Consider the following 14571-nt stretch of genomic DNA (forward strand, 5'->3'; position numbering starts at 1 on the left):
GCCCCCAGGACTTACACCTGCCCCCTTCCCAGATAGGAAGTGCCAATTTCAGGTCTCAAGGGGAAGGCAGAGCTCAGTCCCAAAACTGCTACAACACCATGCTGACTTGAAAGAGGCTTCTGTGGCAGTGATGAATAAGGGGAAATAAAGGACCCTGCTGTCAACTGGACAGGTACTAACCAGAAACCCCCATTTAAAAGAACAGTCAATGGCAGATGTCATAAGACTTCCTTATCTGTGCTTTCACATGTCACAAATCTCTTATCTGTGCAAACTGTCCTACCTTTATTTTAGCAAGGAGAAAGCCCCTACTCCCTGCAGCCCTGGAACAGAAGACATGTACAAATTCCTTTGCTTTCATGAAGGGTATAATGGGGTCTGCAAAGACCAGGCCCCCAAAAAAACCATTTCACTAAACTCCGAGCCCTTTTAAACTAAAAACTTCCTTAACAAAGCTCAGCACCAGTGTCATCATTCAAAGATGTGGCCTATGTTGAGTTCCTGAAGTGGTGCTTGCACCTAAGAACAGGCTGTAGAATTGTAGGCTCCCAATGACGACCATCCCTTCTAACACATGGCCTAAATCATTTAGCTGCCACTGCAGAGTCTTAACAGGGAAGGCAGCTGAGCAAGCAACATTGCCAGCTTAGCCATCTAGCCTCCCCAAAGCAATCCAGCCTGGTACTGGCTACAAAAGGAGCACAGCATCTATCAGCAGTAAAAGCCAAGCTCTGTTTGCATCTGCTCAGGCTTTACCACCTGCAAACCTGAGTGACAGGATGCTAGCTGATAGCTCTGTCTGCTTAAAGAGCAACCCATGAGACAGAGCTAAGTCCAAGGGGGAGGCACTGGGCTGTCTATAGCGTACCTGGGACTGAGAGAGATTCCACTGGCTTTAGGCTGAAAAAAGCAGCCTTACACATTAGTGGTAGCACTGACCTTTACCATTGCACCTACCCACTCAGCTGCTTGGGGCAGGTATTTGATGCCTTTAATAGTCAAGAACCCCTTAAAGGCATAGGCACTGAGTTTCATACCTTGTAACAGCCCCCTCATTCTATGACACCATGCCTGATGGGTAGTCACTGCTGCCACTACAGGCATTCCTTGATCTGAGTTAGCTTGACTAGACTGGATGTGCTTCCTTAACACTCAGGCATTGCTGGTTCTTGAACACTGAAGGCTGAGGTTTAATGAACAGACTCTCTCCTCCCTATTAAGCCAGGAGTGTCATTTATGGAAAAGTCAAGAGGTAGCTGGAAAGGCCAGTACAGAACTAGGAATTATTGGGTCCACATCAACTCTGTTCTTCCTCAGTACAAGCAGCCTCTCCATCCGTCCTGAGAGCAGGAGCCAGAGCGTGTGCGCTTTGTACAAAGGCTGCAATCCCTGCTCTCACCAGCCCAGGTCAGCCTCTGCTAGCTCGCCAGCTCCAGCAACTGGTGCAAGATCCTCTTCTGCCCATAGCGCACTTGCAGGGCTGCTTGTTCCCTGTGGCTCAATTTCCCATAAGCCACTTTGTTATTGAGCAAGTCCTGCTCTGCTTTCAGATCTGAGCTGTAAGACTCCAGCGTCAGCAACGCGCTGTCACGGAGAAGCTTCTTCCAGGAGGCTTTGAGTCTGGGTATCGTTTCGTTGGACAAAGTAAAGCTCTCTTCATCCTCTGTGTCTTCTTCCCAGCCCTCATGCTCCTTGAACTCCTGGAACTCCTCGGCAGCCATGCACAGCACCTGCAACCAACCACACCCCCATTCAGGCAGTGACATGGAAAGAAGGGACAGAGTCTAGGGCCCAGTTTTCAGCTACTGAACACTAGTTCAGGGTAGAGAGGTTAAAGGGCAAGTAACTGACTAATCAATAGGGCACCTCTGTCTCTGTAGTGTAGCATCAGCCCTAGGGCTACACTTCAAAGGCAGATGCATGAGGATTCAAAGCAGGAGCACCACACAGAGCCCAGGGTCAGCAGGGGAGTTCACAGGATGCTGCTGCTTTGAAGTACTCCCTCCTCTCCCCCCTCTTTCTGATAGAGGCAGCACAGGGAGGGTGGGAGCGCCTAGTGGACTAGCCCATCACATCCTTAGGTTGGGAGGGGAGGGGGAATCTCCACTGAAGCTAGCAAATCAACCCCTCAGGAGGCCCAGGGAGATGCACCGTAAGTCATTATGCAGGAGGTAGTGAATAACCATCCACCAAATGTGCCAGCTGGCAGCTTTGCTATCCCGGCTGAGCACATGCTCTTCAGTGCAGGATGTGGGCTTCAGGACTTAGGACAATGACAGTCGTGCAATAAAACTAGGAAAGGCTGCTGGTGAGTTTCTTAAAGCCCCTGCTATTAGTGGCTGAGAGTCTGTTTTCATCTTAAGATTTCCAGCCCTGCTGATTCCAGAGAAGAGATTAAGTTAATCAAATGTACAGTAAAAGCCTAAAGTAGGCAAATAATACAGCTCTACATTTAAGATTCTGTGGGTCCAATTCCAGGTTTTTCAGCGCTGCTACTGCATGGGGCCTTTCGGCAGGACATCAGATACTTTGCCAGCTTCATGACGGCCATCACAAGCACAGACTACCCATAGCCCCTGACTGTTCTCTTAACTTCCTGGGAAGTTTCTTCACCACATTCCAAGTCCCTGCTTCAAAATGGACATTGAAATACAACATGGCCATAACCAGACATCCCCCCTGTGTGTCAGCGCAAGGATTCAAGGCCTCTAGGAAGCACACCAAACTCCTTCCACCCGGAAAGGAGCGCAAACACACTAGACTACAACCTTGGATTCCATCTTCACACTTAGCCTTCCCAGCTCTGAGTAAAGCTGTAATCACGTGGAGGCAAAATTCCTCCATCCCCTCTAATCCTACCGTAAAAATCCCTCTTAACAGGTCAACATACAGTATTCACCAACTATCCGAGAGCAGCTCCATGTCCACCATAGGCCATTTGACAAATCAGGTTAGCTCCCCTTTAGGCAGGTTCTACCTGTAACCAATCCCGTATTGAAGGTACAACAGCAGCAGTCGTCTGAGCCTTTGGAGAAGACTCCCACAAGGTAGGATCACAGAATCAAAGAGCTGGAAGAGACCTCATGAGGCATCAAGTCCAGCCCCCTGCTCTAGGCAGGACCAATCCGCACTCAATCAAACCAGCCAGGGCTCTGTCAAGCGGAGACTTAAATCTCTAGGGGTGGAGATTCCAGCACCTCACTGCAGATGTCCCAGTGTTGTCACCTAGCGATGGAATTGCATCCGCCAGAGCACTGCTCACCTTCAACGTCATGGACAGCTCTTCCTCCGTCAACACCTCCTCCCAGCCAATCACAAAAGCGCCTTCTTCCCCCACCATCTCCAGCTGGCAGAGGAACTCCCACTGCTCAGAGACTAGCTGGCGCTCAGCTTCAGTGACAGCGCCTGTTGGAGGACCACCGGGGAGACAAGTCAGCCACACACACTAGACAGGATAGGAGACCATCTAAACACGGGCCAGTACTTCAACAGCCACTAGTGATTCCGTACCGTCGCCTGCACTGCCGGAGAGGCCGGACTGTGCTCAACACTTCGTGGCACTCGCTTAAAACATAGAGGCAAGAAGCACTTGTGAAATTTGTCGCCATGACCTTCCATGAAGATGGCCGGTGGCCAGGCTCAAGGAACCAGCTAAGAACGGCCTGGAAGCAAGGCTGCTGCTCACCTTCCATTCATTTGGGGAGCAAAATTTAAAAGGGCACCTCCCTGGAGTAAGGGACTTGATAGAGGTCTATAAAATCATGACCGGTGCGGAAAAGGTGAATAAGGAAAAGTTCTTTACTTATTCCCACAATATAAGAACTAGGGGTCACCAAATGAAATGAATAAGCAACAGTTTTATGAAAGGAGACTCAAGGAGCTTGGCTTGTTTACCTTAACCAAAAGAAGGCTGAGGGGGGATATAATTGCTCTCTTTAAATATATTAGAGGGATAAATGCCAGGGAGGGGGAGGAATTACTTCAGCTCAATACCAATGTGGACACAAGAACAAATGGATATAAGCTGGCTAGTAGGAAGTTTAGACTCGAAATTAGGCGAAGGTTTCTAGCCATCAGAGGAGTGAGGTTCTGGAACAACCTTCCAAGGGAAGTAGCGGGGGCAAAAGACCTATCTGGCTTCAAGATTCAACTAGATGGGTTTGTGAAGGGGATGGTTTGATGAGGTAACATGATCTTGGCAATTAATTGACCTTTCACTTTCAGTGGTAAATAGGCCAATGGTGGGAAGATAGGAGTTGCTATAAAGAACTTTTTTCTGGGTGTCTGGCTGGTGAGTCTCGCCCACATGCTCAGGGTTCAGCCGATCGCCATACTTGGGGTGGGGAAGGAATTTTCCTCCAGGGTAGATTGGCAGAGGCCCTGGAGGTTTTTCGCCTTCCTCTGTAGCATGGGGCACAGATCACAGCTGGAGGATTCTCTGCATCTTGGGGTCTTTGAACCATCATTTCAAGGACTTCAATATCTGAGATATAGGTGAGAGGATTATTCTAGCAGTGGGTGGGTGAGATTCTGTGGCCTGCGTTGTGCAGGGGGTCAGACTAGATGATCAAAATGGTCCCTTCTGACCTTAAAGTCGATGAGTCTTAAAACAAACAAAAGCAAGTTTTTCTTCACTCAGTGCACCTTCAACCTGTGGAACTCCTCGCCAGAGGATGTGGTCAAGGCTAAGACTTTAAAGAAGAGCTGAATAGATTCATGGAGGTTAGGACCATCAATAGCTGTTAGCCAGGAAGGGTAGGAATGGGGTCCCTGGCCTCTGTCTGGAAATGGGTGACAGGAGGGATCACATGAGGAATACCTGTTGTGTTCCCTCCCTCTGGGGCACCTGGCATTGGCCACTGTGGGCAGACAGGACACTGGGCTGGAGGGACTGTTGGTCTGACCCAGTCTGGCCGTTCTCTGCTGGGAGCACGAAGCCATTTAAAGGGCTGCTGATCCGGCCACAGTCGTGGGGTCTCCCCGTGCTCCAGGCCACTCACCCTGCAGTGCAGCCGTGCGCACCGTCACCATCTGGATGTCGGCAGTGTCGTCCGTGTTGCCAGGATACGGCTCGGCAAAGCCGTACATGTGCATGAGCTGCCAGTTGGCCATCTGGCCGTACGTGTTGAAGATCTCTTGGCCTTTGCGGACGGGCTGCGTGGTGACCATTTTCAGACACTCCTGTAGGCAGAGGGGTGGAACAGGCAGGGAGGTGGGGGCAGCGTCGTGGGACTCGATGGAAGAGGTGGGGGCAGCGTCGTGGGTCTCGTTATGGGGCCAACATGGCTGCATCTCCCTGTCAGGTCTGCAGGGAAGCGGGGCCAGCCCTTATCCCGCCTCTCCCGAGTGGCCAGGACTTGAACCTGCCACCCTGCCCAGCACGCTATCCCCTAGGCCACGCCAAAACCCACCCCACCACCTTAGCTTCAGGCCTTCCCTTATCCCTCCTTCCACCGGGACAGCCTGTGTACTGGCTACCCCTATTGCCTGGCAAAGACAGGAGGGTTTCTCTCTCTCTCTGCTCTAACACCTGGTGCAACAGGCTGAGCCGAGGCAAGTGACACTTGGCCCCTCCGTGCTCCTGGCACAAGAAAGAAGCTTGGTGGCCCACATGACCACAAAGCTCTGTCCCCAGTTGCCCGGGGGGTGGGGGGGGGGGGGGGGAGTTTGCACAGCTACGGCCTGGCTGCTTCTACCTCAGCCCTCAAAAAGGGCCAATCAAGCCACTGTTGGGTAGGGACAGGAAGCCGTGCCTTCTAGTGCTTGGGCTGGCAGCCTGCCAAGGCCTTGGCATGCCCTCTAGCCAAAAGCCACCTCCCTGCCACCACGGTAACATCTCCCAACGGGGCGGTACCAATCCCTGCCATCAGATTGGCAAAGGCATGCCCTGTGGCCCATGCAGCACCCCACTGCAGTCAGCTGGGCAGATCTGATCACTGCACTGGGGCCCTGGAGCTAACGTAGCCAAGCAAGACAGACCCGCGACTTCAGCACTGGGTAACGCGGCGAGGGGCTACGGGTCTGGAAGGCAGGACTGCAGACTAGATGTATCAGGCTGTGGACTCTGAGTCCCAGCACTGAGCCAGGGCTGGGCTCCCATCGAAAGGGAGGCCACCGGGCGATCAGGTAGAACCACCTGGCTGAGTGGGGGGAAGAGGCGTAACGAGCCATGGCCAATAAGGTCGTGAAAGCGTAACCCTGTAAACGGTTAACGTTCACAGCGACGCAGGCTCCTGGTACATTTTAAGCCAGCTCCCGGGGAGCTGCCGGCTGCCCTCTGCATGTCACCACTGAAATGTTCATCCATCACCCGCCTACTTCCATGCATTGTAACACCCCTAAGGGCAATGCCAGGGATACGCGTGCTCTCCACCTGCGCGACTCCCGCCTGCTCACCAGGGAATATTCCAGGTTGGCGTTGTGATTGGCCACGTGATTCAAAATGTCAGCCATGGGCACCATCATGGGAGGGTTGGGCTCCTTCTCATCCTCGTCCTCCTCATCCAGTGGCTCCTGGAAGCTATTGGGGACGGGAGGTGAGAGCAAGCAGAGTCCCAGCCTTGCCCACGCGGGGCTGGCCGGCTACACTGGAGGGCACAGAGCATGCCCGGGCTGCGGCAGCGGCAGAGCCATCTCCTGCCAGGAGAAGCCTGGTGAGAGACTCGTGTGACACCCCCAGGAGCTTCCTCGTGCTCACCAGGGGCAGGTTTGTTTCAGCCCCTCTGGCCCCAGCCGTCTGCGGTGGCCCTGCCCTGCCCACCTCACCTGTAGGCCATGACAAAGGCCACCAGCCGCCGGTAGAGCTCCAGCGTGTGCCGCTGGGGGTCGAAGACGTCCAGGTGGGACTCCATGAAGGGCAGGATGATGGAGGTGTACTCCCGCTGGATGCTGGCCAGGTCTTTGTCCACCGCTTCGAGGACGCCAGTGCCTTGGAGGAGCCTCACCCGCTCGGCTTCTGGCCTGCATGGGGGCAGGCAGGGCAGCAGCTGTCCCATTAGCTCCCCACCCCACACAGGGAGGGAGTGAATTAAGAATCACTCTGGAGCCAAGTCTCTTCCTCCTCTGTGGCCTCCCCACCACTGCCGTCTGCATGGGGCCAGCCCGGGCCCCACACCAACGACCCCGCCTGGCATGTAACAGGCAGCCCCGAGCTGCCACCGTATCCCCCGGACCAAGCTACGTCCAGACGTGCCTAGCCCCAGGGCGGCTGATCTGGGGAGGGCAGGAGGCACCTAGCCCGGAAGAGAACCAAGGCCAGACCAGCGCTGTATCCCCAAGCTCACCCCGACTCCCGGGGGCCAAGGACGGAGTCCCGGCTGCTTGCGCGGGGAGGAACCCTACCAGAACATGGGGTGGTCCATGCTGCTGAAGTCAGGCCAGAGCGCAAAGTAGGGGCGCCACTGGGAGTCGCTGGCCGTGTATTCGTGCAGCAAAGCCAGGAGGAGCGGCACCCAGCCAGACTGGCTCTCCAGAGATGCTTCGTCTAGGGAGCCAAACACGCAGGGGTGAGGCGAGAGGAACACGCTGGGCGCCCGGGGCCTGTTACTCCTGCAGCGGGGGGCCAGAGCCCTGGGCTTTTGAGAGCCCAAGTCCCAGCAGTCCCCGGCTCCCTGGCAGATGGGGGAGTTGAAGGAGGGATTCAGACTAGCCACTCTGGTTCCCCCAGGCTGCCTGGCGCAGACGAGAGCCCGGTGACCACTAAGTCCCCTTCGCTGCTCCCGAAATCCTCCGACTCCCATGCAAGAATCCCCGGCCCACCCACAACCGGCACGGCCATCGCTTTGCTTTCGCTGCCTCGGCTGAAACAACGGGGCTAACGTGGCGACAGAGCAGCTGAGGCCCCCCGGAGAAATCGGGACAATCAAAAAGTAACCAGCTTAGCAACACTCCCAGCTCTCAAGAACTTGGTTCCACCCATCTCGGCGAGGTGGCTGCCAATCGAAGCCGCCCAGCGGGCTCAGCACTCTGCCGTGGGCCTGGCTCCCGTACCTGTCTCCAGGAGGGACCGAATGGAGGTGGTGTGCTGGGACAGGAGCGCAGCTCTGGGAACGCTGAAGAGGACCTCTCCGATTTGCAGGTCCTCGCCGGCCAGCAGGCCGTAGTCTGACACCGTGCCCTCTCTGCTCACGTAGACCTGTGGGCGAGGCGCCGAGAGGACCCCCGTGAGAACCTGCTGCAGGACGGGCGGTGGGGAAGGGCGTGCGAGGGAAACGAAGCCGAGAGGTCAGGAGAATAAATCTAAGCGGCATCTGCGCCTAATCATGTCCCTGCCTTAGCCCAGGGATTTCCCGCCGGTGTGAAGAGCCGGTTGGGGTGGGGTTTTTTTTTAAACAAACCAATAGCCAACCGCTGGCTGCCCCCTTGGGAAGTGACTGGAAATCACCACTCAGCCTCGCTGCTTCCTGGCTGGCCATCCCAACCCCTCCCCCCTCATCCCTGCAAGTCCTGGGATCACCTTGCCCCTGGAAAGCCGGTTCTTGGCCTATCAGCCCAATAGGCTGCAGATACTGCACCAGGCATCTGGGTAAGGACCCGACCCCCATCATCTGAATTCTCCTACCTTCGGGCTGAGCTCCAGCCCAACCTTCTTACACCACGCCAGGAAGCCGGAAACGCCGTCCTCAGCGGGGCTGCCCCCTGTGACCACCTGTTGGGACAAGGACGGATCAACCACTCGATCGCCTGGCAGAGGAGGGCGGGACCCCAAGAGTCCTCGCCTGGGCATGTTAGACCCAGTTGACACAGCGGAAGCACTAGGGAGCAGTGGACGCAACAGGCCAGACATTAGGAGGCCCGGGTACCGTTTCCAGCAAAGCCAGGATCAGGCAAATCATTTCACTGCCTGGTGCCTCAGTTTCTCTGTCTCAGGGTGATCCAGCTGCTCACCCAGCTCTGTAAACAGCTCTGAAATCTATGGACAGCGTGTTATTAGCCATCCCTCTAGCTGCAGTGGGATACCCTTGTTTCCTTCACTTCCTGCTGGGCGCTTCTACACCCCAGTAGTTGTTTTCTGGCTGCATTCCTACAGGGGCAAAAGTGCTGTGGGATGAAAGGCAATATGTACATATGCAAGATCAGCAGCAGCAGACAGGCTGGTCGTGGTTCTCTCTCCCACCATCGGCCCTTCCTGCAGCGAAGGAAGAGGAGAAGGACAGGAACCTCTTTGCTGTGACCAGATGTGAGCCGGAAGGGAAAAGATCTCGGACACATTTAAAATGGGTTTAGTCACTTCCTGGGGTAGGGCTTCTGCTGCACTGCACATGCGCAGGCAGAAGACGAGTTGTTATTGCTCTTAGATTCAACAAGATTAAAGGTCTAGAGAACAGGAGCTAGGAGGGAAGGCTGAAAGAATTGGGTTTGTTTAGTTTGGAAAAGAGAAGATTGAGGGGGGACATGAGAGCAGTTTTCAGGTATCTAAAAGGGTGTCATAAGGAGGAGGGAGAGAACTTGTTCATCTCGGCCTCTGAGGACAGGACAAGCAGCAATGGGCTTAAACTGCAGCAAGAGAGGTTTAGGTTGGACATTAGGAAAAAGTTCCTCCCTGTCAGGGTGGTCAAACACTGGAATAAATTGCCCAGGGAGGTTGTGGAATCCCCATCTCTGGAGATATTTAAGAGCAGGTTAGATAAATGTCTATCAGGGATGGTCTAGCCAGTATTTGGTCCTGCCGCTTCTCCCTTATCCACAAGACTCGTTATCCTATCAAAGAAAGCTGTCAGATTGGTGTGACATGATTTATTCTTTACAAATCCATGCTGGCTGTTCCCTATCACCTTGCCACCTTCCAAGTGTTTACAGATGATTCCTTAATTACTTGCTCCATTATCTGCCCTGGCACAGAAGTTAAACTAACTGGTCTGCAGTTTCCTGGGTTGTTCTTATTTCCCTTTTTATAGATGGGCACTAGATTTGCCCTTTTCCAGTCTTCTGGAATCTCTCCTGTCTCCCATGATTTTCCAAAGATGATCGCTAGAGGCTCAGATACCTCCTCTATCAGCTCCTTGAGTATTCCAGGATGCATTTCATCAGGCCCTGGTGACTTGCAGACATCTAACTTTTCTAGGTGATTTTTAACTTGTTCCTTTTTATTTTATCTTCTAAACCTACCCCCCTCTCACTATGCTAGGCATTCCTTCAGACTTCTCGGTGAAGACCAAAACAAAGAAGTCATTAAGCATCTCTGCCATTTCCAAGTTTCCTGTTACTGCTTCTCCCTCCTCACTGACCAGTGGGCCTACCCTCTCCTTGGTCTTCCTCTTGCTTCTAATGTATTTATAAAAAGTCTTCTTGTTTCCCTTTATTCCCATAGCTAGCTTGAGCTCATTTTGTGTCTTTGCCTTTCTAATCTTGCCCTGAATTCCTGTCTTGTTTGCCTCTATTCATTCTTTGTAATTTGTCCTACTTTCCATTTTTTATAGGACTCCTTTTTTATTTTTAGATCATGCAAGATCTCCTGGTTAAGCCAAGCTGGTCTTTTGCCATATTTTCTATCTTTCCGTCGCAGCGGAATAGCTTGCTTTTGGGCCCTTAACAATGTCCCTTTGAAACACTGCCAACTCTCCTCAGTTGGTTTTCCTCTGTCTTACCAAAATCCACCTTCCTGAAATCCATTGTCTCTCTTTTGCTGTTCTCCCTTCTACCCTTCCTTAGAATTGTGAACTCTAGGATTTCATGATCACTTTCACCCAAGCTGCCTTCCACTTTCAAATTCTCAACCAGCTCCTCCCTATTGGTTAGGATCAAATCTAGAACAGCTTCCCCCCGGTAGCTTTTTCATCCTTCTGAAATACAAAGTTGTCTCCGATGCAGTCCAAGAACTTATTGGATAGTCTGTGCCCCGCTGTGTTATTTTCCCAGCATATATCTGGATAGTTGAAGTCCCCCATCACCACCAAATCTTGGGCTTTGGATGATTTTGTTAGTTGTTTAAAAAAAGCCTCATCCACTTCTTCCACCTGGGTAGGTGGCCTGTAGTAGACTCCTAGCATGACATCACCCTTGTTTTTAACCTCTTTTAGCCTAACCCAGAGACTCTCAACACTTCCGTCTCCTATGTCCATCTCTACCTCACACCAAGGCTACGTCTACACTGGCCCCTCTTCCGTAAGGGGCATGTAAATTTCAAGAGTCGTCGTAGGGAAATCCGCGGGGGATTTAAATATCCCCCGCGGCATTTAAATAAAAATGTCCGCCGCTTTTTTCCGGCTTTTAAAAAAGCCGGAAAAGAGCGTCTAGACTGGCCCCGATCCTCCGGAAAAAGTGCCCTTTTCCGGAGGCTCTTATTCTTACTTCAAAGTAAGAATAAGAGCCTCCGGAAAAGGGCACTTTTTCCGGAGGATCGGGGCCAGTCTAGACGCTCTTCCGGCTTTTTTAAAAGCCGGAAAAAAGCGGCGGACATTTTTATTTAAATGCCGCGGGGGATATTTAAATCCCCCGCGGATTTCCCTACGACGACTCTTGAAATTTACATGCCCCTTACGGAAGAGGGGCCAGTGTAGACGTAGCCCAAGTGTGTTCATTTTTAATATACAAGGCAACACCTCCTCCCTTTTTTCCCTGTCTGTCCTTCCTGAGCAAGCTGGACCCTTCCATATAAACATTCCAAACATTTTGTGCAAAAAGAAACAGCAGAAAATATTCTAATGAGATTGTGACTCATGCAAATTTGTTAGCATATTTTTTGCCAGAAGATCTTGCAGTGCAGACATAGCCTAACAGACTAACTCAGCTACCCCCCTGAAACTATTCAATCTAAATTCAGTAATCGCTCCCTCCAGTGGGAAGTTGCTTTGTTCATGTGTTTTTCTCACTCATTCATTCTACAGCATTGTTACTATTGTAGCAAGGTGCGGCTGGTCTTGCATTTTAATCTTCCAAAGAGCTGCCAGGCCAGGTCAGACCACAGGGCCCATCTAGCCAGGGTCCTGTCTGTTGACCGTGGCCAATGCTGGGTGCCCCAAAGGGAGTGAACACAACAGGGCAACTATTAAGCAATCCTTCCCCTCTCAGCCAGTCCCAGCTTCTGTCAGTCAGGGGCTTTGGGCCACCAGAGCATGGGGTCCCATTCCTGACCATCTTGGCTAACATCCACCAGGAACTTACCTAATGCGTTTTTGAACTGTTATACTTTTGGCCTCCACAGCACCACGTTCAAGGCGTACTTCTCTTCCTTTGTTTTCAACCCACTGCCTGTTTGTGTCAGCAGGGGCGTGTCTACACTGCTCCCTTAGCTCGAAATAAGCTGCTCAAGTTGTGCAGCGTATTTTGAGTTAATTTTGAAATTACGCAGCACCAAATTTTGAAACAAAGCGCTATTCCAAAACATCCTTTATCCTTGTGGAACGAGGGCGACAGGGACATCAGAATAGCGAACCTGTTATGTTTCAAAATAACGGGCACGTTTCAAAGATGCGGAATGGCTATTTTGGGATACCGGAAGTATCCTGAAATAGCGCTGCAGTGTAGATGTGATCTCCGTAGCTATCCTTTCGCCCCTTCTCCCCTCCAGTTCTACCCCTTTTCTGAGCTGGGGTGACCAGATCTGCACACACCGTTCAAGGTGTGGTCAGACCACGGATTTCTATAATGACATATTTTCGGTGGATATTTTCAGAGATCTATCCACACTGATGGCAACATTTCTCTCTGTGTTGGTAGCAGTTAATTCAGCCCCCATCTTTGTAAGTATAGTGGGGATTATGTGAGGAAAAACTATTTCCCTAGGAGGGTGGTGAAACACGGGAATGGGGTCTCCAGGAAGGTATTTTTAAGTCCGGGCTGGACAAAGCCCTGGCTGGGACGATTGAGTTGGGGTTGATCCTGCTTTGGGCAGGAGTCAGTGATCTCTTCCAGCCCCCCTCAGGCTTCTCGGAGAGTCCTTTGTAACTCTTCATTGTTTGCCTTGCACTTAAGGATCCTGAGTCACTGAATAGCAACTGCAAACTTGGCCCCCTCACCGCTTCCCCCTTTTCCCTAAGATCTTGCATTCAGGCTTTAAGAAATTCTTAAATGCATTTTAAGTCAAGAAGCGGAGGGAGGGGCTGCCTGGTGCTCCCAGCTTGGATATAAAGATTTCAGGGAGGCGGCCGCCGGCCCGAGGTCTCGCACGTTTCTGAGGGAGATGCATTCAGCTCGGGGGGGGGGGGGGGACCTGATGGGATTTTCTCTCGATCACACGAAAACACGCCCCGCCCCACAGGCCTCCTCAAACTGGCTGCAGCGGAGTCCGCTCCAGGCCCGCACGCAGGAATTTCTGGGGGGGGGGGTTTGCAAACGCGGACCCCAGGGCTGTGACTGTCCCCCCCAGTAGGCGGGGCAATGAGCCCCCGCCTCCCCCCTCGGGCAGCGCGCTGCTCCTGCCTCCCCCCGGCCGGCCGGGCTGCAGCGGGTTTACGGGGGGCCATGGGGGGGGAAATGGCTTTTGCACCCCCCCCCCGGCGTACGGGGCCTGTTGCTCCCGTCTCGCCCCCTCCCCCCAGCCCCGGACATCGCGGTTCTTCCTCAGGCGGGGGGGGGGGGGGACACGCGCCTTTGGCCCGGCCCGAGTGGAGCCCGGTTCGGGGGGGGCGGGGCTGGACCCTGGGCCCCCCCCGGGGCTTTTCCTGTAGCCGGAGCCCGCGGCCGCTACCTTGGGCCTCTTCGCCGCGCTCGCCATGACCGGCCTCGGGGGCGGGGCGGAGCCGCTTTCCACGTGGTTCCCCAGCACCCGGGCCCGTCTTCCGGGGTGGGGCAGGCCACGCCCCTTGAGGCGTACGGCGGCCGAGATGGGCCAAACTCGTCCGGCTGCTCCCCCCGCCCGGGCCGGCCAGGGCGCTGGAAAAGTCCGGAGGCGGGACCAGCAGGATGGGGGAGGGGCTGACCCCAGTGACGTGCAGCCCCCTGGGCAGGGGCAGCCCCAGGCCCTTGCAGGGCAACCCCCCCCCCCCGGCTGGGCGGGGTCCAGAGGCGGCCCCCAGGGCTCTGTGCAAGGGGGCGCCCAGCAAGGGGCCCAAGCGATGCCCGGGGAGCCCGGCTCTGCAGCGGGCTCGGGGCGGGCCGGGGAGCCCGGCTCTGCGGCGAGCTCGGGGCGGGCCGGGGAGCCCGGCTCTGCGGCGAGCTCGGGGCGGGCCGGGGAGCCCGGCTCTGCGGCGAGCTCGGGGCGGGCCGGGGAGCCCGGCTCTGCGGCGAGCTCGGGGCGGGCCGGGGAGCCCGGCTCTGCGGCGAGCTCGGGGCGGGCCGGGGAGCCCGGCTCTGCGGCGAGCTCGGGGCGGCCCGGGGAGCCCGGCTCTGCAGCGAGCTCGGGGCGGGCCGGGGAGCCCGGCTCTGCAGCGAGCTCGGGGCGGCCCGGGGAGCCCGGCTCTGCGGCGAGCTCGGGGCGGCCCGGGGAGCCCGGCTCTGCAGCGGGCTCGGGGCGGCCCGGGGAGCCCGGCTCTGCAGCGAGCTCGGGGCGGCCCGGGGAGCCCGGCTCTGCGGCGAGCTCGGGGCGGGCCGGGGAGCCCGGCTCTGCGGCGAGCTCGGGGCGGGCCGGGGAGCCCGGCTCTGCAGCGAGCTCGGGGCGGGCCGGGGAGCCCGGCTTTGCAGCGGGCTCGGGGC

The 14571-nt window shown here is 54.9% G+C and overlaps 1 protein-coding gene across 2 annotated transcripts; it reads right to left on the bottom strand.

Moving 5' to 3' along the window:
* Positions 1-1216: 1216 nt before the first annotated feature.
* SETD6 (SET domain containing 6, protein lysine methyltransferase) lies at positions 1217-13777 on the bottom strand. 2 transcript variants are annotated; one of them, XM_075940512.2, is made up of 9 exons: positions 13628-13777; positions 8561-8647; positions 7990-8134; positions 7342-7483; positions 6766-6960; positions 6397-6520; positions 5001-5181; positions 3263-3405; positions 1217-1730 (listed from the first exon to the last, which is right to left on the bottom strand). In XM_075940512.2, exons 1-9 carry the CDS (start codon positions 13652-13654, stop codon positions 1419-1421), a joined length of 1356 nt encoding a protein of 451 aa, XP_075796627.2. In that variant the 5' UTR covers positions 13655-13777; the 3' UTR covers positions 1217-1418. The 2 variants fall into 2 exon arrangements, with proteins under 2 accessions (XP_075796627.2, XP_075796625.2); XM_075940510.2 differs by lacking the exon at positions 13628-13777 and adding an exon at positions 9065-11021.
* Positions 13778-14571: the final 794 nt, after the last annotated feature.

Source organism: Pelodiscus sinensis, chromosome 12 (genome assembly GCF_052426305.1).
Source record: "Pelodiscus sinensis isolate ZL-2025 chromosome 12, ASM5242630v1, whole genome shotgun sequence".
NCBI lineage: Eukaryota > Metazoa > Chordata > Testudines > Trionychidae > Pelodiscus > Pelodiscus sinensis.

Bases quoted from the DNA above. Each gene is read 5' to 3' on its own strand.
- SETD6 (XM_075940510.2), bottom strand. From the start codon at position 9,262: ATGTGCAGTGCAGCAGAAGCCCTACCCCAGGAAGTGACTAAACCCATT. The intron at 8,648-9,064 runs GTACATATTGCC...TTGTCCCAACAG, and splicing joins CTGCTGCTGATCTTGCATAT to GTGGTCACAGGGGGCAGCCC. The intron at 5,182-6,396 runs GTGAGCAGGCGG...CTCTGCCTACAG, and splicing joins CCAACCTGGAATATTCCCTG to GAGTGTCTGAAAATGGTCAC.